This window comes from Mya arenaria, chromosome 4 (genome assembly GCF_026914265.1).
Source record: "Mya arenaria isolate MELC-2E11 chromosome 4, ASM2691426v1".
Lineage (NCBI taxonomy): Eukaryota > Metazoa > Mollusca > Bivalvia > Myida > Myidae > Mya > Mya arenaria.
In genome coordinates this window covers 48,723,865-48,749,865 of record NC_069125.1, presented here as the reverse complement: position 1 = coordinate 48,749,865, position 26,001 = coordinate 48,723,865, and the positions used below count along the sequence as shown (strand labels likewise).

Below are 26,001 nucleotides of genomic sequence, written 5' to 3'. Positions count from 1 at the left end.
GAAGACCCCGGATGTGGATGAGTAATGTTGTAAGTGTAGCCTCCTCACAGCGTCGATATCAAATTATATTGCACTGTCTAAAAATAATACGATTGACCCTACAAAACGATTTGCATATCATAAGAACTTTTATGATGTCTAATTTTCGCCTTCTATAATTGTATTATGCATATTCTTTGCCATGCTATATCTTATTGTAAACAAAACGTAGAAAGATTCGATTAGTAAAATGGTATTGATTCGTTTCGAAAACGATTAATGAGTAGTTCAGATGGTTTTATAATAAATGATATATACAGTGACATTTGTCATTTATTATGCTTTTTTGAAATGAATTATATAAATTAACACTAAATCATTATTGCAGGAAATAGTAAAATAATGTTGTCCTACAGTGAGGCCATTAGAGCCATTGTACTGCTATTGCTACTTCTATGATTTGTATGTCAATCTTACGGAGAACATACGAGTAATTTATCAGCTGGACTTGCGTAGTTTCTTATCGCGTGAACAGAATCATAACTATTTTACCTTCAACATATCTTGATTTGTTAATGAAATTAGACATGATTTATTGTGTTATGGTTTACAAATTAAAAAAAACGGATTTGGTCCTGTATGCACTCTGTATATAACACTTATGCATTGAAAATATGTTTCTTGGAATACTTTACAGTAGTGCACTGGCCTTCATGAGCTAGGTAGACGTCTTAGCTTCTTTCTTTGGCCGATGTATCACTGTACTGACTACAACCTCATTCGTTTGGTATACGAAGACATAAAATTGTAGTTGTTTGTCTAATTAAAAGCACCCGGATGTAGTACAGGGTGAATATATACTCTGCACACAATGTACACATTAAAAACATATTTCTTGGTATTAATACGTATTTTATCGCTAGTATAACACTTTAACGTAACCTGTTCAGACAAACGCGTGCGGTAGCAAAATAAACCGGATCAAACCGGGCCTTAACGAACTAAAGCGATAACTAAAACACTTAGTAGAACAGTTATTCCTTTAATTACTGTCTTCATTAGTTTTTGTTTGATGTGATGTAATCATTTTGCCACATGGGCTTAGTGAGATTAGTTTTATTTTGCTTGTGTGAACCCATCAATTAGAAGTTGAAAAGTCATTATCTCTGCACGGTGTTCACATTTTGGTGTAAAGCTGATACTGTGTTTTTAAAATTTAAACATGCGTCATAATAGTAATTTTAATGACTGTAAAGAACACACCTATTAGACCACCATAGAGCAGACTAAGTTTTTGGTTTCAAAACAGGCTTGCCAACTGGAACATCTTGAATGTGTACGTATAATTAAACGTGGATTCCGGAAAATGTCTGACCCGTCATCGGTGGATTTGGATCGACGTATCTCAATGTCTTAAATCAGTGAATGTCTTATCATTCATCATAGTACATAGTTAGTTTTCTGTGGAACAGATTATTCCGCATACCTTTATGTTATTGGGAATGGTAATATTTCAATTAGTGTAGACCAATAATGCTTTGTAGCTATGCTGCTATTTATGTTGTTGATTATAGTTGTATTTTATTTCGTTGAAAAAAAAAGATAAATGCAAACGAGGTCTTATGTTACAAGTAAAGATACAAAGTATAAATAATAAATCAAATCTGTTAAGCTTGAATATCTTAACCATTCTTCATTTACAGCATAACGCATTCGGATTACAATATTTTAATAATTTAAAGTAAATTTAAAATTTAAATGCCAATTAAATGTACTTTGATACATTTATATTTACACCTCTCTTGAAAGTTCACTACAAAACCGGTAGTCAAGATAATATAATTAACTTAAAATAGACTTAATATTTTAGTCAATGGTCGTGTTTATACAAATATAGCGTTTCAATAAAAGCGACAATGCTGTAAATTAAATTTAGTGTCATTACTATATAACAGCTTCAGTATGTTAAATACCTTTTTACCTATGTAGGTGCTCACAGACCGAACTGTTTGGCTTGCGGATGAAATAATAATAGCTCTATTGTTTACTCCTCCTACAAAACCGTGTATCTTTATTGGTTTTGTCTGCAGGCTCCCCCATCTGAAACAAGCAGTGGCAGTGATCATAAACGGTGGTTGCAAGTGGTGGTGTTAACTTTGATGTTTGTTAGGAAATACATGTATACATTAACCATTAAGAAAGTTTCAATAATATTCCGATTAAAGGATATATATATACAAAATAATTCAAGATGAGTAATTCGTCAGTCAATGAAAAGGATCTGGTAAGTACAGAAATAAATCGTCACTATTGTGGATGCCAAGTTGCAGTAAATTCCGTCTGTTACTAGCATGGTCACTTATACTTGGTTTTACAGTTTTGTGGATCACATTTTCCTTTTACACAATAAATTATGCATTTCAATGAACATTTTCACTTTATCAAGGCTCAAGAAAATACGATGCTTTATTTACTTTCTATCATGGATTGGGATGATCGACATTGGTTGAAGGATTTCTTTTATCGCGTTGAGTAACAAACATGAGCATTTAATAAGTCAAAATACATCAAATTGATGTACATTATCAATAAAATGTCATTATTTATGCAAAAAGCTACAGAAGCAAGCTCAGTAGCAAAACGTTTAAACATTAACCCGGTTTAGTGGCACTGGCTAAACGTTAAAGACATATAACATAAAATCACAAGAAACATTGAAGATTAGCACAAAACTCCACAAACAGCACAGTGCATACATACTATATATATATAATAAAAAAATAGGTATGTTTATCAAGAATTGTTAGGTACCGCCTTGGAACGGTCAGTAAAATGGAAATTTACTGGGGGTTTAAACCAGTTTATGTGCACAAACCTCACTCTTATCCCAACAATCCTTAATAAAGATAAAGATTTTTATGTTCTAAATGATTACACGACGACTCTCCTTGATCAAGAATCATTAAATTAAATGAGAAATATCAATCATGAACATAGTATTTATTCCGGTACACAAAACACTTCCCGCTAAAGTAGGTCCATCTTTTTCAAACAAATCGTGTCGAGGGGCAATTTTCGAAGTAGTTGATATTTCTGTCATTGTTAACTGCGGCTAAAATAAAAATGTCATATCTAAATAGTTAAGTAAAGTGCTAATTAGCAGCACCTATCGTTATTGAATGTTCATCAATGATTTTAAGTAACTCGTTTCCTTAAAAAAAGTAAAAGGAGCAAGAATAGATGAGATGGACCTTAGTTAAATTGTGTTATATAATTAAATTGATAGTTATATTTTGATATTCTGTCGTGTTTTGTGTTCGGATGTGACTTGATTTCATGAGAAATGTAACACCTCTTACGGAATTGGGAATTTGATAAAGATTTGGCGAAAAAATATGAATGTAAATGTGACAATAACGTCATAACCATTATGTTGCTTTGTAGTTTTGCTTCATCACATACTCATTTTGTTTAATCTTGCTACATGAGTCAGTTGATATATCATTTCTAGCATGTGTCCGTTTTCAATTTTTATTTTTGTTTCTTGTTAAAATGAGATATGCAGTATATGAATAACAAGTATATTAATGAAGTATTTGGTCGCGGGGTTTAGACATGAATAGGTTACTGAGGTCAGCCTGACATATACATAACATTTACTTGAATAGTTTTATAGACTGAAACACACAAACAAGAAATATTGGTTCATGCTATCAATTAAATAATGGGAGATCAGTAAGTATTCTAGTGTACAGAACTTATATGTTTAAAATAAGTAAATACTGTACCAGAAATATAATCTCTTAAAATTTATGTAATTCAATAACGCCTTGAGACTTATGTATATCTTTCACAACAATTAAATATAATAGTTGACTCTATAAATAGGTAACAGTAGAACATTATTGCGGGTGGAAAATATCCGTTTAAAAGATGTTCCCCAAGTTCATGGATTGTTGCAAAAAATGCACTTTTACCAATCTGTCGTTCATTAATATTTCAAGAATTGCAGTCATGAACATTTGATGGATTAAAATGAATATTCATGAACTTTTCTTGAAGGTTCAAAAAGTCATGAGCATATTCTCAACAGGTCAGTGTTCTCGTTCATCTCGTAAACTATTGTATTCAGGTAAATTTGCAAGTGAGGCAGAAACGCTCTTGTGATATTATGAAAACAATTTCTATTTCAATAAACAACAATCCTGATAATTTACTATTGATAGCATAAACAAACCAACACAGTCACTGACAACATAAAACAAAGGTTTAATACTTCGTTTTTCCGAGAGCAGTTCTCTTCTGAATCTTTTCGTTCTTCTATTTTGTTTACTACCAAAATGTGCATTGCAGTTGTCGATGTAGTCTAATGACCGTTAATATAATTTATGTTAATAGAATTATCGTTCATATTCTCCGTCTTTAATAATGTTTCAGCGAGAATGATGTAACAAAAATGATTGATGTTAGCAAATGTGTTAAGATAATCTGTCAAACATGGCTAATTGTATCTTGCATGTACTAAATGATAGTGTTATAACTGTATTTATTTACTGTAACATTGACTTAAATGTAAATCCATTCTCTATTTACATATTTTTAGCTGATTTTGTTAGCTGCACCTTGAAACCTTACAGCGTATTTATAACTCAAATATTATTGATGTTATAAATGTTGATATCAAAACAAATATGTTATAACTAAAATATCTTCTCCACACCATTATATCCGCCTCGCCGAAATACACAAGCATATGAACATACTTATCTAAACAGAAACTGTTAAAGACACGGGAGCGCATAAACAGTACCACAAACTGCCTACGGGCACAAACAAGTGTAAACATTTCAATTCAAGCGGAAAGAAGTCATTTACATTCAGGTCTATCTTCTCGGAAGAAAGTGGGATATTGATACAAACGCAGAGAGGAAATTTATTGTGTAAGATGAAAACTCCTTTAGAAGTGAATGAGAGTTGCGGGAGTAAAATACAACATTGTCATTGGCACCACCATTAGAGGGATGAAAATCTAGTTCTGATGAATTTCTAGTCGATAACATTTTGATTTCTATTTCTCAGAACTTTTGCATTTAACACAACACATATTCCATCCTATAATCCTATGTGGAAAAAACGTATAAGAACCACAACGGAAGAATCGTTTGAAAAATCTCAACACATTACAAAATGATGCTCAAAACTGTTTAATGTCCTTTGTAGTTGGTAATTGTAAGTATCTGTTCAATAGTTATATACATGATTATGAGTATATTTAACTCTTAAATCTCACTAATAAGCTCACTAATGTTTTCCTTTATGAATAATTTAATATCACTCTGTACGTTTGAGTCACATGCGTTGTACTATATTCATTAATGACGTCATTCACGAGAATAGCTATGAAACTTCTTTTTTTAAAAATACCAATCAAAGAAGTTCGCTCACGTTCGGAAATAGAGTGCTTAATACATGTCGAATATTTATTGCACAGAGACAATTATTGTTGGCATATGCATGCTGCTGTCTGTATATCTTTAAGCAACTCACCCAGTGGTATAGGGTTTCTAACCTTGCCAACTCAAAAGAAAGAAAAAAAACTCAGACGGTCACATGGTTCAAAGCCTATTAGACACTTGACGAGACAAACATGATTCAAGAACAAGAGGAACATGAATCAAGGCCTAATTAGATACTGGACAAAACGACACGCACACTAATTATGAACGAGAAGCATAAGGTTCAAGGCCTGACAGACATTAAATGGGAGGCACATAATTCAAGGTCTAACAGACATTGGATTAGGGACACACTGTTCAGAGTATACACGGCCTAACATACACTGGATGAAAGACACATAATTCAAGGCCTAACAGACATTGGATTAGGGGAACACTGTTCAGAGCATACACGGCCTAACATACACTGGATGAGAGGCACATAACTCAAGGTCTAACCGACACTGGATTAGGGACACACTGTTCAGAGTATACACGGCCTAACATACATTGGATGAGAAGCACATAATTCAAAGCCTAACAGGCATTGGATTAGGGACACACTGTTCAGAGTATACACGGACTAACATACACTGGATGAGAAGCACATTATTCAAGGCCTAACAGACATTGGATGAGAGGAACACTGTTCAGAGCATACACGGTCTAGCATACACTGGATGAGAAATACATAAGTCAACGCCTTCTGGATGTATTGTCGCTATATCCCTTCAAAGAGTAACACTGTACGTTTAGCTTTCTGTACATTTTTTCTTGCGGTCCGGAGTAACGTGTTTCCTAAACAAGCATGTCATCATTGATAAATTATGTTTCGCAAAATCTGACACCTTCGCGTATATTTGCAGACGAGATACGAAATGGTGGTAGAACTATCTAATGTAATTCTTGTCAACGTTTTCTTAAACTGATAGACAAATTGGTTTTGATGTGCTGTATGCATTTCCGACAAAGGCTTGTTCATTGAATATCTTAGTCGTACAATAGAAATATTCCAAAGTCATATGATTGTTATGTATGATTGTTGTTGTTTTTTTTTGTTTTTTAAATAGAAGTGAAACTAAGGAAATGAATAAATTTAATCCTTCATATTTAAGCTTTTTGCTTTTACGTCTACTAGCCTGTACTAAATATGCCCCGATGTATAGAAAACAATCTTTGCTTGTGTTTCCTTTATATTTTATAGTAATACATGTAATACAGTAAATATAGATTGACATGAACTATGTAAGTTGTCTCGTACGTCCTTGTTGGTTTGTCGGAATGTCTTTCATCTTCCGATATAAGTGCCATTTACAAACAGCATTATAAAGCGGTTGATTTACTCTTTTCAAGTTCTTTTTATATGATTCCAGTGTCATGGCGGAATGTATGTTGTTATAATTGTCACATTGTGAATTGTAAAATAAATCACTCGGTGGCTTAAACCGGTTTATGAGCTCTTAACCTCACACTTGATGTTTTATGGCCGTTTGGTAGTTGTCACAATTCTATAATATAACGTTGATTCCTTTCATATGATTGTACTCATTTAATTCCCGGTTCCGTGTATAGACAATTGCCATAGCCAAATCTGTGATTTGATGGAAAATATTTATGACTGGTATTACATGGAAATGCCACATCCCTATTGTTATTATGTCATTAATTGTATGTTGCTTGCATTATGACATGACCAGGCAACACTCGCGTCAAGAGGGATTTATGACCTGTTTATTGTTAATAGTTTCATTCCCTTGAACTAACTCTCAGAATACATATCTAGGTTTATAGTACTTTGAAGAGGTGAACAACGCCAACCAAACATGTATGTTTCATAATAATAAGTGTCGTACCTTAACAAGTTTTATATAAATAAAACAGACTATTATAAAGATATAATTCTAGATTTTAAGTGACACTCTTATTACAAAAAATACATACACATGTATAACAAACATTAACTTTGAGTGATAAACCTAACTTCTTACTAAATAATGCATTTATAGAAAAAAGTAATTACTGATAACAAGATTGTAACCGTGTACTTAATAGCTGAACACGCACAAACATTAAAAGGTTGGTGAGTGCTGAAAGATTTACTGTACTCTACCAACGCCCCATCAGGTAGAAATACCGTGTTTTCCGCACATTGTTTTCAAATTAATCTCGGTATCCCTCATAAGAACCATTGCTGTTGACATTTATTCATCCTTTGTGGTATATTAAAATACTTGTATTAATTGAAATAAATCTTATTTGGGGGTAAAAGTGAAGCTTTAAATAAAATTGTTTTTGATGTAGAGATATCAAAACGAAGCATTGTGAAGAATGACGCCCAATATACTCTATCCGTCACCGAGGTTGATAAACATTTATAAAAAATCGAAATGTTTTTATAAACTACGGATTTTGTTCTGAACAAACACATTATCCGTTTCATTGGCTGTCATTTCGACATGTCTTGTTTTTTTTTGATAATGTTTCTTCTTTGTTCAATGCAAAAATAAGTTTCATTTGTATTGTGTTATGATAATGCAAAATTAGATGTTGACTTTTGTTTTATTTTTCTTGCGGACGAGGGTTGTAATCTATATGCAAAGCTATTTAATATTCTAGAAATATAACGCTTACATAACAATATAATAAGACAAACACTTTCGCTTAAATGTCAGTGTTAACTGCTTATAAATTGGCAATTTAACCAATAGAAACGGCATGTTTAACATAGAATCATATGGAATTTAAAAATAAACTATTTTGAAAATGCTGCCACCCAATTGCTTTAAAATGTTTTTACCATTATTAGACTTTCGTCGTTATAAGCACCCATTTGATTTAGGTAATAAGTAGGTATAAATTTAGATCAAAGTAGAAAAACAGAATGACTATGGGCGCAAACAATGACATAAGCTTTTATTCTGAGAAAGCTTGCAGTGTTTGCAACATCTATTCATTTCAGGTAAAAACCGCAACATATTTTATTTCATACTGAACAGAAGTAATTATGTTGCAATAAGAGAAAGGGAGTCTTATAAAGATAAGTACTTACAAAATTAAGGATCTTAACTTTACGAGACGATAACAAAGATCAAAGTAGGGTAGAACAATTTTCATAATGAGCACAAACACTCGCACTTATTTGAGAACGAATTATTATAAATCTACAACGATGCAGCAACATGCAATAAGGCAATGCCAAATTTATTCTACGGTTTGCGTTTCTACAAGCTCTTAAAACACAGCAACAAAGGCAAATTAAACTATAGCTCAGAGTCGGTAGTTATAAAACATATTATGATAATAAAATTATAATTATAAAATTCAAGTTCAGAGCTATATTGAAGATTTAAAAATTTATAATTTATAACATATTCAAACATTGAATTAAGCAAATTAGACCTTTTCTCGGCATTTGTTTTGCCTTGTGAGAAAATTCAGAAATGTTAGAATTAAGCCCGACGTGAAAACAATTTAGAATGGCCTGATTATGATAGAAAAAAACAAGAAGAATTTAAACATGCAAGTAAACACTCTGATTTATGCACAAGGTAATGGAACAAAACACGAGCATTTAAACACAACAAAGAAACCACAAACAAAATAATTCTTTTATTAAAGTGTGGCATTTCCGCCTTGGAAGTGTCCGTGTACACGAGTTATCTGGAACACGAGTTCACTGGGAGACTATTCTAAGTTGTATGCACATAACCTTACAATGTGAAACAATTATCAATACTTCAAAACAAAACAATTGGCCTTATCGAATCCAGAATTACCTTGAAAACAATGAAGAATAAAGTAAAACTAACAATTAAACTGATAACGCAAGTACTCAATGACCAGATACATACACAACCTGCAACGGAGTAACAGTTCCAACTCTTCAAAGGCACGATGCAGTCATTTAAGGACATTAATGTTATGAAATCCCGTAGAAGTACAGATTCTACAAATTGCATTAACCGTTTAACTAGAAGTTTGAGCCTGCTTCTTAGATCGTTAACATTACTATTTTACCTTACTTTCTTCCGCTGCTTTCTTTTTTTGTCTACAATAACCGTGTTATAATGGGCCAATAATCCCACATGTTCTGAATACACATAGTCGTAACAAAGTCGCTTCATGTTTGTCTCAATACTCACAACGTTCTCAGGTAAATGAACAAGTACAACAACAGAACAGTTCCTTGTTTCATTGGTTTACTTATAGCAGAAATAATTCGGTATATCCTGATGGCATTGTTATAGAAGTGTTGTTATTCTTAGTAATATCCCTCTTTATGAAACCAAGCACTGATATACCAAAGATTGAATGCAAAACTAATGCGTGGTCGGTAATTAAACATGCAAGAAATACATTTCGGGTATCTATATTCAGGTTATTGTGAATGTTGTAAGAAATAATGGCTAACACGTATTTCAATATTTCGTATGTCAATGCTTTTGTTAGACGTTCTGTAATTTGTTCTCGTTGATTGGCAACAAAATACATACGACTGTGGATCGACCTTCAATCACTTAATATGTTTAGCTGTTTTATTTCAAAATACTGCTAATCTTTGCCAAACTATTCAAATACTCTAGCAAATCTCATCAGCATTGATCCAAAACTAATTAGCAACTGCATTTCTTTTCACGTAATAGTGATGATAATAGTTTTGTATGTGAAGCCTACTCTTTTTTCTAGTCGCAATCGCGTAACTTCTCACACCAATGTCGACAACTTCATAAACTTGATTTGGCATAACATATATTTTCGTTATTTTTAAAAACTTAATTGTTTACTACTTACGATTTACAACTTTACGGTTGAAGCAACAGAGACTCAGCATGAAACAAACATTACATACGTTCAGGTCTAGAAATTGTTTTCTTCAAAAGTTACAACTTTCATAGCCATGGTAGAATCCCTTTAAGGGGCCACACTCGACCGTGGTCATTTCATAGGCGAAAAAATCTTAATAACATACTTAAATTATAAAGGCTTGTTGAACACATCTTATAACCAAGCTAGCTGATTGTGACACTTGTTGAAAAAGTTAATGTTTCGAAGACTAAATAACATTTAAACTTTATAGTTAACAAATTCCGACGTAGTTGAATTTTTGTTTTTATGTTTTTATATATATATAAAAAACAAATTAAGTATATGTCCCCAAAGCCGCAAAAGCTGAGGTCGATCGGGCACAATGGTACCCTCTTCGAATCCTGCTGCCGATTATTTTTCCCTTTGTATGCGTTGTTATGTTCATATTGATAAAACACGAATTCAATCTATTACCGTCTAAATCATCTTTTGTTTTCAGACATAATTTACCTTTTATTTCACAATTATGTGGCATAGGGTATATACGCTAGTTTTTGCGGTTGTCAAATTCATTTTCCCATTAAAAAGACTATGTCTTTTTATAATTTATCTCCATTTTAGCGTCTTTTTACTTTGCTGAAAATTATATATTACGAAGCAATTGGATTGTTTATCTTTAAAGTTGAATTTGTAATATGTCTGATATAAGCGAAACCCTAGCAGGACATCATGGCTAAAATTCTTTTATTTCTAGTGTAGAAACCATACTGCGCACAGTTTGTTAAGTTTGATTTGAAAATTTAAAGAATTTCACAACACTATTTTGAATTTACGTTTCGTTTTAATGTTGGGTAAAATTAGTAAAAAGTGCTTGACAATAATAACGATTATATGATCCCTTATATGCTCTTGTCTCCGGGTTAATATTACATAGAAACATGAGTTGAATATTTAAGAGCGTTGACAGACCGTGTAAGTTGATACACTGGAGTGCCGTGTCGTGACTTACGAAAAGTAGACTGTAAGTATCTTCCATGACCGAGAGTGTAAGATAGGTTCCTTCCGAACCGAGCGTAGGGTGTTTTGCGGAAACTCGGTAAACCTCGTTTCCGCAAAACACCATACGCGAGGGTTGGGATGAACCTATCTTATAAGAGCGGCTATGGTAGATGCTTTTTCTCCCTCCTCAGCATTTTTTTTTTAAGTAAAAATGTATTTTTTGCTGGAACTCTTTAGCGCGTAGTGAAAATAAATGCGTATGGATATGCGATAATTCGTGGTTGTCATGGATAGGCGCGCAGTGATTCAGATTATGTTAATAGTCAAATCGGTCTTTAAATGGTTCTAAGGAGAGTGATGCATTATTTCTTGAAAGGTGCGTGAACACTGTTTTATGGTGACATTTGAAGCGAGAAATAATTAATTAGCATTCTTAATATTGCCACAAGACAAAGTTTCCATTATGCTACAGACGACAGTCTTTAACAAGGAAGGTAATTACACTGTGATGATCATTAAAAAGGAGTTCCATACGGGCATTTTATCTTCGTCCGTGGGCAAGATAAGAATTTCTAGTATGGTTAAATTATTGGATCTACTTATCTGAGATGGTAGAAATGTAAAGCATGAACATGTCATCGGAATATCATCGGAGTGGATGACTTCCGGGCCATTATCGGGGATCGTGCATAATGTATAACCCTGTGACGCGCATATAATATGGTCGGCTTTCATTTCACCGATTAGGAAGCTGACCAACTTTCTTTTCTATGATTGGTTTGTGTAACTTTAAAGATAACATTTATCTTTGATACTCAACCATGCCTTAAATTAGTACCTCTTATCTGTACACATCATCTTATGATGAAAGTGAATATACCCTTTTCAAGCTTCTTAACACTGCATGGAGGATACGGCTAAACACCGCCAACAGTTTGAGCATATATGCCATTAAATGCTTTTTGTAGTGGTGGTCTCACATTTACTTAACGATTGGTGTTATACCGTTTCTTCCATTGCATAGTGATCAATGTACTCATTAAACTTGTTTTTCATTATTATTTGTGGCAATAAAGCCTTTATGAATGATGTTGCATGTTAAACTCATAATATAATACTAATTATGTCTATGAAAACATAACGTTAGTCAAAATGATGTTATGTTGTATCTATGGATATTAAAGGTCATTAACACTTGTACAGCTCTTACCCCCGCTGTCAACCTGTCACTCGCATTAATTGAATAATTGGTGACTTATGTCCACACAGGAATATATTGAAATGAATAAATTGTTACTTTCAGGAGATGATACGAAACAAATTGCATGAGTCCATGATTGATCATCAGTAACAATTGTGCATTGCTTAAAAACCTGGTTTAGAGATTTTTTTGCAATATAGTTGTTCATGGGTGGATGTCCCTTAGTCTTATAAAGTATTTTGTTGTTTTAAAAAAGTTTAATTGAATTAATGGACATTTTATTAGCACAAAATATCAGGGAAGGTAATCGACCAGCACCGTTACATTCAAATTGTAAACAAAAAGTCGCCATCTTGGATGTGAAAAGTTGAGATAACTATTTCTCCGTTTATAGAAGCAACTTGATGCAGAAATATAGAAATGAACCTGATCCACACTTTATCAAATCTTTGTGTACAAACTCATCTGGACAAGTGTTACGTTTGCATGAAAAATTCTAAAATGCGTGAAATGGCTACGAATTTAACAGAGTAAAGTGTAGCGCATTTGGCAGTTCCTCACTCTGTTTTTGTAAAAAAGGAATTTTGTTGGTAAACTCATCAAAATATAGTGATATTTTAAATTCATTTTGTACTCTAAGCACAAGTTTGTCGTATGCCATTTTTGGTACGACGTAGTCATATGAAATAAATGATAACGGATAAATAGTAAAAATAATAACGTTGTACATCCAACATGGCGGTCTTTCGTTTACAATTTGAATGGTACAGAGGTAGATTACCATTCCTGCGTATTCTACAGTATGCTTATTTATCCTTCGGCGTTTCCTCACGAATGCTACCATCTATCGACACAACCTTTAATTAAAATCATAATCGGTGCGTTTCCAAAAATGTTTCATAGCATTATGCTGAATTCAGTCTGAATTCAGTCTTACTAATAAAGCTGCACTTTCAAGTGCATTAATTACGCCAGTTTACTTGGTAAATCGTAAAAGTCTTTGTTTACGAAGATGGGCTTTAAATGATTTAGGACAAAAAATCAAATATTAAACATCGCAACATTTCGAAAGCTATCAATAAGTTTATTATAGGACGCTGATTATGTTTTAATTCTTTTGAAAAGTTACGGGAATCTTAAAGTCGGGTATATTGAAATCATAACATCAGCTAAATCAACTATTTTCTGACTATGTACATGGTTATTAAAGCATGGTACAGTGATGCGTAGGTAGTAAAAATATAATTAATTTAGCTTGCTAGAATTTGTTTTGGAAAGTATTGCTAAGAGGAGGTACCTAATGTGTCGTGCAATTAAATTACTAAAAGGTGTAGCTGATTCTGGCAGAAACTAGAAAAGTTTTCAACATATTCTGGTAAGATTCCGTACAGACATTTGTAAGTTTTAATAGCTGGGTATTTTAATGTTCTACTATTTCTGTGTTGGTCTTGCTACAAAAATGCTCAATAACAAGACAGTAGTTGAAGTTGGATCTGAAAAAAGATTTATATATACTTAGCTTAGTATTGATAGTCAAAATTTCGCTTATAAGTAATTGAAGGATATTGAGTTGCTTAGCTGCTTGTTGCACATTTTATAAATTTAGGCATCAACATATAAATAATAATAAATATAATATCTACCTCAACGCCTTAAAGTTTAACTTGCTCTTCACAAACAATACTATGATTAATTGTATTGAATGATTTAATTTCTTTAACAGACTTTGAGCCAACTGAAAGTGCTTGAAATATGTCGGGTTTGCCTGTATTGAATTGGAAGTAAACAAGTTTATAAAATATGTTACTTTCTTTTTCAAAGTTGTCTAACAACATCAGGAGTTTTATTACACACAGAAAGAGTATTTTTATCTGTATATTTATACAAGGCTGCCCTATTGATTAAGTAGAAGATGTCATTAAGAAAGATGTTATAGACTAAAGGGTCTAATACTGACCAATGCAGTACGCCATTCAGGTTGGAGTCTCCAGAACACACTGGTAATTTAATCAAGTTTGACCCGTTGTTTGCTGTTTATAAGATAGCTACACATTTGTTCCCATCAAGGGCTTTTTTTCAGGTCTTCAACTAGCATGTCAGTTTGACATCCATATGTCGTTCAGAAAGCTGCAAGGAAAGATTAAAAAAAGTTATCAAAATGACTAATCAGTTGCTTACTTATGAGCAGTTCATATTATTTGGATATTGATTGTAAAATACTGACTGGTCTATTGTTATTCCATGTAAAGCGGTCATTTTTTAAAACTGTTTGGAAATGATTCTTGGCTTATGATTTGATTGGCCATCTTTCGGATGGAAACTTTTAAAGTATCTTGGCAAGCAATGATGATTTTGGGAGGAATCAGATCTATTCCATTTGCTTTTTGGATTTTTTCAATATATCTTCCATACCTTTTTTCGGGTATCTGTATGAAATGAAAATCAGATGACATTTGGAAATTTTCATGCATTTTATCATGACAAAAGTGTTTAGCTTTATTCCAGTAATTCCAATATTTTCGGCTATATTGATATAAAATGCGTTTATTTTATTTGCTACCAGATTATGATCGGAAACCAAATTTTCTATGTTGTCTCTTAGAATTATTCGGTTCATATGAAGGTTTCTGTGAGAGAAGAGGTTTATTTATTGGCCAGAAGTCATTAGATTTGGGTCCTTCACTACACCATTCTTAATAAACACCTAAAGCTTCTATTGTTGCCTTGGTTTTAAGTTTTCTATACTTTGTGTAGCTTAACCAGTTTGCCATGTTCTAATTTCTGCTATAAATGTTTCTTCCTCGACGAGCCTTGTAAAATTAATAAGCTTTCGATAGCTATACTAGAGTATATGAAAGGTAACTTTCAGAACTATTCCGTATTTCAAAATGAGCTTTTAAAAATTATACGCTTTTTGGGGGCGAGTAGTAACATGTGGGTGTTATAGTTGCAGTTGGGTTTTTAAGTCGTTTTCGAAATTCGCTTAAAACTTTTTCTTGTAGGCTCGCTGACGTCATGGATAAGTTTCCCCTTGATAACATACATTCTAAGCTTGTACAATATACACATACTTGAAAGACGTAGTGCACAAACAGTAATCAACACGATTACATTAGCGTAAAGTAGTGTTTCGCATGTGTTTTCTCTAATGAAAAAAAAAAACAGTGAAAGTCATAAAACAAAACACACATTTATTTTATCTATGAAATCGGAAAAATACAAGACTCGTTTTAATCATATTAACATCGCCGTATTAAAACAAAAAACGCAATGTCATAGTGTAAATTTATCACTGGTTCTGGACCCATTACTTAATCAAAACATTTTCATTACTTTTTTCTAGCGGCATTTAACCAATTCTGATTTTTTTATTCAAGTGGAAATTATCTAATGTTCGTCAATAAATTGTGGTCTACATTCGCAAACGTTTTAAAGATCCAATCAAACTATTCTATTTCAGCAAAGCTCGTTACGCATGGATGTAATCAGCTACCGCATGTCATTTTCAGTCATTGCATATAGAGTGGGTACACGTAAAGTGAGTCAGATTTAGCATTCGGTGATCATAAAAAGAATATTTCCACGACGGCTCTATTGCTACAAAGAAAATGTTGGAAATGAAAAAGGTCATTTCACCATTATTGGATGAGAAAATATTGAAAAATGCAATTTGAGCGAGAACGGCACCCAAATTATCGTTTGCCCAATTGTTGATTATTGCAATTCTTCGAAAGATTAGAACCGAAAGAGCTAAATCATTAATTCGAAATATTTCAGCAAACCTACATACAAGGTAAAGATATGTTCAAATACATGGTGCTTCTTCATTTTTTATTACAACCTTTGGATAAAGACTGAAAATATTATTCAGACCTTATGCAGAGGCTCGCTTTACATATAATCCCTATTGAACACCTATTATGAGTATTGACAGAACACAGTGGTAGGAATTATATTGTTTTTTTTATTATTAGTCAATCAAAATTATACAAGTTAGACCTTTACCGAAGCAAAACCACTTTACTATAATGGTGTTTATATAGTACATTGCTCTACATTATCACCTCTTCCATCTGTCCCCGGTAGCGTGGTTTCCTATGCAAATAATTGCAACCTTGAAATCTAATACTTTGCGAAACCGGACACCTTTGCTCAATATATTTGCATACGATAGTAACAATGCGACCAGCGATATCTCCTATAATTACCTTATGAATTCTTGTTTTTGTTCTGTTAACACCATGCAGTTTTGTTGGCATCATGCAGTTTTTGCATAGGTATACTTACAGAGGTATTTATATTATTAATTTTACGTCGTAAAGAACCTAAATCTTCATTAAACTGATTCAGATAAAAAAGGTAATAGAGTTTATTGATTATCCGTGCGATTAAAAAAGATCAAAGTAATACAGGAATCTTTATAGAATGAGCACTACACTACACAACACATTTTGATTACGATAATAGAATGAAAAATGCATTCGTTATGGAAACACTTTGTAATAAAAATGCTGAGCAAACACATTCTATGCACATTTAATACAAAATGCATAACAAAGGAAACAACTGTTGCTGAACTTTTAACCTTAACCTTGTTGAGAGCCAAATGTTTAAGGCTAAGTGGTCTGACATAACATCATTTTTGTCATAAACCTGCACACCAGGTGAAACTGAGTTGACTTTCATGGCAAATTTACGTCCAATGCAATGAGCCAAGACACTTGTTGCTGGTTCATATGATAACACTGACATTATAACATAACAGTATGCTTTCCAAGAACTTGCTTTAAAAATGTATATCATTTTAGTTAACTTTGATCAAACAATTATAATAATATCTATGGTCTCAACTACAGCCTGTTGGCTTTGATTTTTCTTAATCTTTACACCACGTGTTTCACCTAGTTGTTTGATATACAAATGTATTGAGATTAACGTTTTAATCGTCGTTGTATGACATACTGTTCGCAATAAATTACACAATAAAACGTGCCTTTTTCCATGTGGAATTCCCCAGACATTCTTGTACTTAACCTGTAAAAAAGGATGTCAATTTATTGTTACACAATATGGTGACCAATAACTTCTGATTTCTTTGAATTGCTTACAAATCGTCTAGACTCGCTATGTATGGGAACGCCACCCTAATGGAAAACATTTTCCGCTGTGTACATCATGACATTTGCCTCGCGTTTCTCTGCGAACAAATTTGCTCATTATTTAAAGTGTGATTTTTATGTTAAACTCTAATTTTTATTCCACCATGATTTAGCGACATATTTTTTTCAATTGCGTCTCTTTGAGGTTAAAGGAAACAGGAAATATATTACTTTGCAAATATTCCACTGTCATATCACTGTCATATAAACCCGATTTAATAACCTTGGTGAAGTTTTCCACATGTTTTAACACTGTTAATTTGTACAATTATACGATTTTATTGGGTACTTGTCATTTTTGGATACTTATCGACCAATCAATATTTTTTCGGGAAACTTTGACCAACCAAATAATTAACCACTTTTATACAAATCGCTGCTGGTAAGTGCGTTGAACAACTATTTATACATTGCAGGTGATAGACAAGGCGATAGCTGTAACGTGCTTCTCAATGGCTGTGATCATAGTTGGGCTCAACGGCTTGGTCATATTTACCCTCAGTCGGCAGAAGGGAAATAATCGCTTACACTTTTTCATACGTCATCTAGCCATTGCAGGTAATACTTAACAAAAAATGTCTTTTAAATTTTAAACCTGTTGTTCACCTTTTAAATGTTGTCATAAATCACAAACACAATATAAAAACAACAAAATGTAGTATGGTGGCGTTGACCTTAAATGTAGTATGGTGGCTTGACCTTAGTTTGTGAACTGTGTTTTAGGTTAAACATAGGGCCGATCGTCAAACCTTTGTTAAAGTTAACAGCATGATTAACGGCACCGTTGTTAACTTTGAAATGTAAGCATTGAATACTGCACTCTTTAATTTTAAATGAAAAAAGTACTACTTAAACAATTGTGGAAAATCTTGTTAGACATACTGCAGTTCACAATGGTATGAATTAAACTTCAAGAGCAGAAACAATTTTGAAATATAAAGATGACGATACAACCATTGATAACCTTAACAATGTTCGTACCAAATAATATTCTACACAACATTTACCACGGTAACGTGTGCCATGCACTTATTTTGTGTTTCAATATAAATATATTTGTTAAAAGCAAAAAAGACAGTATATTTAAAATAGATAGGCACTCATTGTAGAACACAGTGAGCATTTTGGCAAAAAGTTAATATCAAATGAGAAGATACGAATAGGAAAATGTTCACTCAGTTCAACATTAGAGACGTTATTCATATATAAACAAAACTGCTTTATTTAATAACTACATTCGCTTTTAAAAGAGTCTCAGCAAGTTGTTGATATTTCTCAAAGGCAATTTTTATATAGCACCACAAGTCATTAGTTCCTCTTACAGAGATCTTTGTAAAAATATGCGATTGATTTTTGTCCATTTAGTCAAAGTAAATGTCGTACATAAACGACAATGGAAATAAATTAAATTTCACCGTTGAGCCAGTTGCTATAAACAATGTTTTAAGTATACGCATGCTATTAAACTGAAAGTTGTGCTAGCAGTACATTGTTATTAATGAGTTTAATAAACGTTCGTACCGTTTTATTGTTACACAGTATATTAATGTGTATACTTTTATAGATTACATCAACACCCAGGTTTTGAAAGCAATATTTCTGTTTTTTTGCATGAATAATCAAAAACATTGAAGCAAAGACATCACACAATTTGGTAAACTGTGTCATTTAAGGTAAAGTGGAACTAAACTTTAAATATGTAGACAATACGGAACGAAAGTATGTTTTACCTATCAGCTGTATTGAGGCTCTCGATTGAGTTTTCAGGAGGTTACAGATAACCATTAAATTTGCTTATTGAACTAATTATACTGAACAGTTTTATATTGAATCTAACGCACATATTGCGTAGTCGGCATTTAGTGCGGCATTTCATCTTCCACATTCACTGTTTCGACGGTCAATAACACACGCACGCATACTCCTGTATCGATTTTGATTACCGTTTTCGGCTGCCGAAGCTGCCTCATGAATAAAAGACTGTTCTTATATGTTTCGATTTATTTCGTTTTTATTTTATTAAACAGCATTTATATATTTTGTATTGTTTTATTCTATTTTCATTGTGTGTTTTTTTTTTGTTTATTTGGTACAATGATTCCTTCATAATAAGACTTAATAAAGACAAATTTTTCAAAAGCCATCTTCAAATGACTTTATCTTACCTCTTTGAAAACTAGCACTGCTGCTATGGAATGATTCATTCGGTTACAGGTGATGGTTGTACCCGGTCGTACAATGCTACAATAATTAATGCGCTGTGGTAAAAAACATCCTCAGTCATAATTGGATTTCATCTATTAACTTTACACTAGCATTTATCTTGCAAGATGAAAGCATCTTTCATATTTCCTAGCACGTATAAGATAAAAAAAATCCAGCATTTAAAAGGGCATTTGTACGTTTATATGAATGCACGTACTTGATGCCATGTTTTTTTTGTGATATTACAGGTATAATTTCAAGGCTAACAAAAAGTTTCATTGTCAATTCTGATTATTGAAAAACGTGTTATCTTTATTTGAAAATGCCAAAATATATAAATATGATGGAAACGAAACGTCCACATTTTCTCTTGGTAAAAAGTTGCATCTTTCGACACTTCAAGCTCTACATTCTGTTTTGTTTCGAGTTGCTGCAGACCAGACCGTCCAACGTACGTAAATGTCACACATTCTCTTTTTTTGAATCCAATAAACCAGACACTTTGAATGTAAACAAAGGATATTTGAGTACAAAACTACTCAATTCATTGATTTCGTTTCTCTTAGTTGTTCAAATATGCAGATTTGTGAAGAGAAGTAAACTTTATTTAAATAGTTCAAGCCATATTGGTCGTGAATGGTTATTCTGACTAAATCAACCTATTTCATCAGAACAAACTTATATTACTGCACTATTTCACTATTATTAGATACTATTCGAATATTCTTTTACTAGTTAGAATGTGGTATATGCAATAAGCTTTTGAGTATGTGGAAAAGCATACAGATGAATAGAATATGAATGCGCAAAGGGAGACCTCCATTTAAGAAAATCATATGCATTGCTATCAAATGTGACTTAAAAAAACATTAAAAACTATTCATAAAGGTGATATTTAATATAGCATTTTGACTTTTGTTTTCGACAGTATTTGCCAAAATTTGAACGTTTCATATATCAATGTATTTAATATTTATAAAGAAGTATTAATAAGGATTCGAAACAGTATTAAAATGGCCCCATGGTATAATTAAAATACTTGCAAAAACGAAAGCCAAATGTAATACCAATAAGACAAATCACTTTCAAGCAGTACTTTCAGTTTTATGATTTTTGCCTGTGCGCAGAACTCATAAATAAATATTGTCTACACATGAGCACCTGTTGAGTAAGTAATGTTTGATAAACAATCATAGCTTAGTTAATCTTTACTTTAGTATTGCAATTGATGTAAAGGTTAAATCTTACTTCATTTGGACACCCGCCAGACTTTGTCGCTGAGAAAAGAGTTTAATCCCACGACATCCATGCTTTTAATATTTAATTCACTTTGGAGGTTTCCATAGCCATGGAAGGTTAACCTTCAACACTTACCATGCACTGGTCAAAAATACATTGATGGTTGTTCTTCCTGGTCTGTATATTGAATGTGTTTTCGGTATGAAAAGCTTTGATTCTCATTTTACAAAAACACAACATAATAAGTAGAGCTATTAAACTGTTCATTATAATGTAACGCTGTTATGCATAAGGAACATCCCTCTGCAGTAACTAGAACGACTACATTAACACGCTATCTGAGAGAGGCGTGCCCATAGCATATAGCTTTTGGGATACAGATTATTGAGGCATTTCTAGAAAACAAGATTTTATTCTCCACACAGGACATAATTTAAATCCGCATCTCAATGTAACATGGCAAAGTACACTGTCATTGTTTCAACCAGTCCCTTCAGTTCTTTCAATACTTGGATTGTTATAAAACTTTAGTCATCAATTTTATGTAGTTAGTTTTTCATGAGGTTATATATGCAAGTAACGTTTTGTGATATGATTTATTGCAGTGCACATATGCCATGCGCTTTAAAGTTTAGATCCTTCACGTTCTTTATACATGTATTTCTTAAAAACCCAATGCCATTTCCAGTTAATTTTGTTTTATGTAAATGATTAATATAGCCATGTATGGAATGGTTAAGCTATTGCCATTTTATGCTGATTTATGTTGAACATAGAGAGTTTACACAAAATCACATAATGCACTTTTTATGTACTGCAGCATTTGTAATACAATCCAAGAGAATGTTCTAATTGTTCACACCTGTTGTTGTTTTCAAATGTGAGCAACATTGTTCCGAGAAATCATCGACTGCACTATAATTATGTTTCAAATTGAATGTTTATACATTTTAACAACGAGTTATTATATCAGTACTTATTTATATAGACAAATGACACTCAATCGCTCAAGGTAGCATGTGAATATAAATGTATTTTGATACACGTGCACATGCCGGTCTTATGGCCACAGACTACTAAATTACTTAACGTTCCAACACAGTCGAACTTTTATAATACTTTTTATTTGCATATATTATCTTGATTTCCCCAATAAATGCATAGTTTTAATGAACCAGTGTGCACAAACAGTGGAATTGATAACAAGTATCTGTTGTTGTTGTATTTGTTGTTGTTGTTTAATTTGAAAATTTGTATTTTATTTTCGTTTAAGACTTACTTGTTGGATTGATTGCTGTTACCGGCGATGCATTAAATATCGGCATTTTGCACGCAGAGTGGCTGGCCGGCGACGTCACGTGTCGTATGCACAGATACGCCTGCTATGTTATTCTTATCGTCTCCAACAATCTGCTCATTGGAATGAGTGTTGACCGCTTCCTTGCTGTGAAGTGTCCGTTAAGAAAGATTACTGGCGGTATAATTATTACATATATTTTAATTAACATCGTCTGTAGAAACAACATAAAATCTTTATAGAATTGAAAAAATACCAGTATAATGACATTTACTTGTCCTATATGTGTGGTTGAGATTGGAGATATTTTCTTCTCCAAATAAAACGACGGATATTTAACTCTTTAAGAAGAATGTCTGCCGCCAGGTTTGACTTGTTAGCGAAGATTCACAACAAGTGAAATCAGTTCCAATATATCTGGTTGTTTGTGGTATAAGGGGATTACTGTCAATATATATTTACATTTACGGAAACTTCGTTTATCCCATAGCTTATATATTGTTTTCATTTGTATCTGTTTGGCACCATTTCTGGTAACATCTGTAGCATTTGACTCTTGCATTTCATAAAAATCTCTAGCTAAAATCATTTCATGTGCAACATGATGATTTGCTTTTCTCATTTATTTAAGTTAGCATCCCATTACCATTGCAGGTTACATGCCATACCAAACAATCATCATCGGTTGCTGGGTTCTTGGATTAGCCTTACCTTCATGGTTAATACCTTTCTTTGGGACAGAATATAGTTTAACGTACCCGCAAATCTCATGCAAGGTTAAGTTAAAAACAGACGGTCAATGGCAGGTAGGATATATTTCCATTTTGGTTGATGTAATAGCCCGTATAATTCTGCATGTGTCTTTCTTTTGGTTTGTTTGTCGAAATTTATTATTCTGTACATGTTCAACGTACCGTATCTCAAAAAGGTGAATACAGACTATTAAATGTGACATCATGATAAAGTAATCTTAGGATGTAGCATACTTTTCAATTCCATATGCAGGCGTTTGTTTGGAGCACACTAACTGGGATTTTTCTTTTGCCCCTTTTTGCTATTTCCGTCTGCTATATTGGCATCTCACTTGTCGTCTGGCAACACTGGAAGGATGGACAGAGGCTAACAGAAGTGAAGGACAAGTCTCAAGCACAAGGTTTTTATTTGTATAAATTAATAATTTCATGTTGTATGCTTCTTTATGAAAGTAGTTTTCAGTATAAACCATAGTCATATTTCAGTAATAGTTGTACTAAAAAATAAATTCATTGAAAGAGTCATGCATTTGTTTTGTAATACAACTTAAGAGTGTACAAAGTTAGCAAATATATTAAATGTTTACAGGGATTTTAGAGCGTGCTCGACCAAATATGTTAGGGTTGCTTCCAAAAGCCAAAGTGAGATCTATAAAAATGACATTCATCGTTTGCTTTGGTGAGTATATTTTAATTTAACTAAATATTAAACAAGGATATCGTTGGAAACAATATATGCTCCCCGACATTATACACAAATAAAAGGAACATAACTGCTAGGAAAATCCTCGAACCGAAATGTTATGTTATCATGTGCATCTCTTCTTGTAAATAAAGTATCCAATAAGGTTTCAAAGAATCCAAGTCTTTGGTTGCTTAGAAATAGCGCGGAAAAAATGACCTAAATCACTCTGTATATACATTAAAAGGGCCACAACCTTGTGAAAAATCACCGAGTCGAAATATGCTAATGATATGCGTAACTCTTATTGTTTGTAAAGTGCCATTTATAAAAGCCCGTCGTTGCTGAAGAAAGCTCGGACACGAATAGTTGGAAGGATTGACGGAATGATAAACGGAGAGACGGACGGACGAACGGATTCACAGACAAAGCGGGGACAATACTGTCCGGCGATGTTTTTCGGAGAGCATATAAATGTACCATAATCGCCACTGATCTGTTTGATCACTGAACTACATGAATTAAGAGCCTTTATTTTTCCATAAGCTTAACGAAAATATAGAAAAAGGAGAAGCTAAGAATATTAGCAAAGTAAAGGGCTTATTTACTTTTATTATTTCATTTCAGCATTCTTCGTCTGTTGGATGCCGGCGACATTGATCTACCTTTTTGATGTCCATCGATTAAATTTCCTAGAAAGTACGACCAAACGAATGTTAGAGAGGCTATATCCGCTGAACAGTCTTTGTAACCCCCTCATCTTCATCATGTTCAATACGAAACTTTTCACTTGTCGTAAGAAAAATGCTCACGCGCATGATAAAGACAACATTGGCACTCATCTGACGATATCCTGACTACTTTTGGAGATATGGCGTCGCAAATTGACGCCCTTTAAGCGTTTTAGTGACGCAAATGTGTATTTCCATTAGAACAAAACATAGTGGAGCATACTTTTACCGAGCTAGTGTGTGAGAGGTATTCCGTTTATAAGCTAACTTACCTACACACTATAAAGTGATTCATCAGTAAAAGTGTTGTAGTACATCATGCATATATGTATTACGTTCATCTACAGATCGCCTGCCTATACACGTTCATGTGTAAGAAATTGTTCGAATATCTTCTTATTCAATTACATTGTTTTAAAAAGTAAAAAAGTTAGTTTGAAATACAGCAGTATTATTCAGAGAATATTTAATATAATGTTACAGTGTTTTTGTCTATTTTGCATATTGAAAGTGAATTATATTTTACTTTTGTTTTATCCGTGTGTGTATTTGAGTAGAGAATACAATGCTACACAAAAATGAGTGTTAGTTTATTATAGCTCGAAAGTGAAGATAACTAAAGCTGATGTAAATATACACGAGTAAGTTTTATTTTTAAAGCAGTGTATACGTCAATTCGACAAGAAATTAGAAAGTCACCCCAGTGGGCTGTAACAACGACATGTTCAGTGAGAGGCGGACACCTTTCCCTTTAACCTTCATTACTATAGCAAGAGCTTTTGACACCATAATATCAATGTTCAATCATATACAGTCGAAACTCGTTGGCTCGATATTCTAGGGACCGGCCAAAATACTTCGAGCTTCGAGAATATCGAGCCAAGCGGGATTGCTTACAGAATGTGATTTTTTATTCGTTTCAAAAAGTATTGTTTACCTCATTTGTTAATTGCTTCGCTATCACCGCAAGAGAAGAGCTAGCTTACGTTTGGGCTCTATGTTACTGGCAAGGAATCTAGCTTTAATTTGATCTTTGTTTTCCAACCAAGTTGAAAGAGTTTTCTGCGAAATGCTGAAGTCTTCTGCATTTTGGTTTTTAAATTTTCGTCCACTCTCAACAACCATTATGGCCACATACTTCTCCAGATCATATTAAGCAGTAAGTGTTCTCTTTGTGCCTTTAGTTCATAAGGCAGAAACCTTTGAGGTTGCCGACCTAGATATTTACCGGGTCCTTCTCTCAATTGCTCAGCCTTTCAAATTGTAAAAATTCATCCATTGAGTAAGCATAATTCATTATTTTATGCGAATATAGCCTTATTAAAATGCATTAAAATGTATACATGGATAACGATAACAATTAGAAAGAGAACTTGAAGTGATGGCATGTTTGCTCAACTAATTAAACCATTTAAATTTGATAATAATTATAATACCAATCAAGCAATTTTAATCG

At 33.0% G+C, this 26,001-nt stretch overlaps 1 protein-coding gene across 2 annotated transcripts; it reads left to right on the top strand.

Moving 5' to 3' along the window:
• Nucleotides 1-2,119: 2,119 nt before the first annotated feature.
• Nucleotides 2,120-25,103, top strand: LOC128232988 (cardioacceleratory peptide receptor-like). 2 transcript variants are annotated; one of them, XM_052946823.1, is made up of 7 exons: nt 2,120-2,263; nt 18,056-18,197; nt 22,420-22,560; nt 23,035-23,186; nt 23,386-23,533; nt 23,722-23,811; nt 24,442-25,103. In XM_052946823.1, the coding sequence occupies exons 1-7, from the start codon at nt 2,231-2,233 to the stop codon at nt 24,669-24,671; spliced, it is 936 nt and encodes a 311-aa protein (XP_052802783.1). In that variant the 5' UTR covers nt 2,120-2,230; the 3' UTR covers nt 24,672-25,103. The 2 variants fall into 2 exon arrangements, with proteins under 2 accessions (XP_052802783.1, XP_052802782.1); XM_052946822.1 differs by having other exon boundaries at nt 22,357-22,560.
• Nucleotides 25,104-26,001: the final 898 nt, after the last annotated feature.

Bases quoted from the DNA above. Each gene is read 5' to 3' on its own strand.
- LOC128232988 (XM_052946822.1), top strand. From the start codon at position 2,231: ATGAGTAATTCGTCAGTCAATGAAAAGGATCTG. The intron at 23,187-23,385 runs GTAGGATATATT...TTCCATATGCAG, and splicing joins AAACAGACGGTCAATGGCAG to GCGTTTGTTTGGAGCACACT. The intron at 23,812-24,441 runs GTGAGTATATTT...ATTTCATTTCAG, and splicing joins GACATTCATCGTTTGCTTTG to CATTCTTCGTCTGTTGGATG.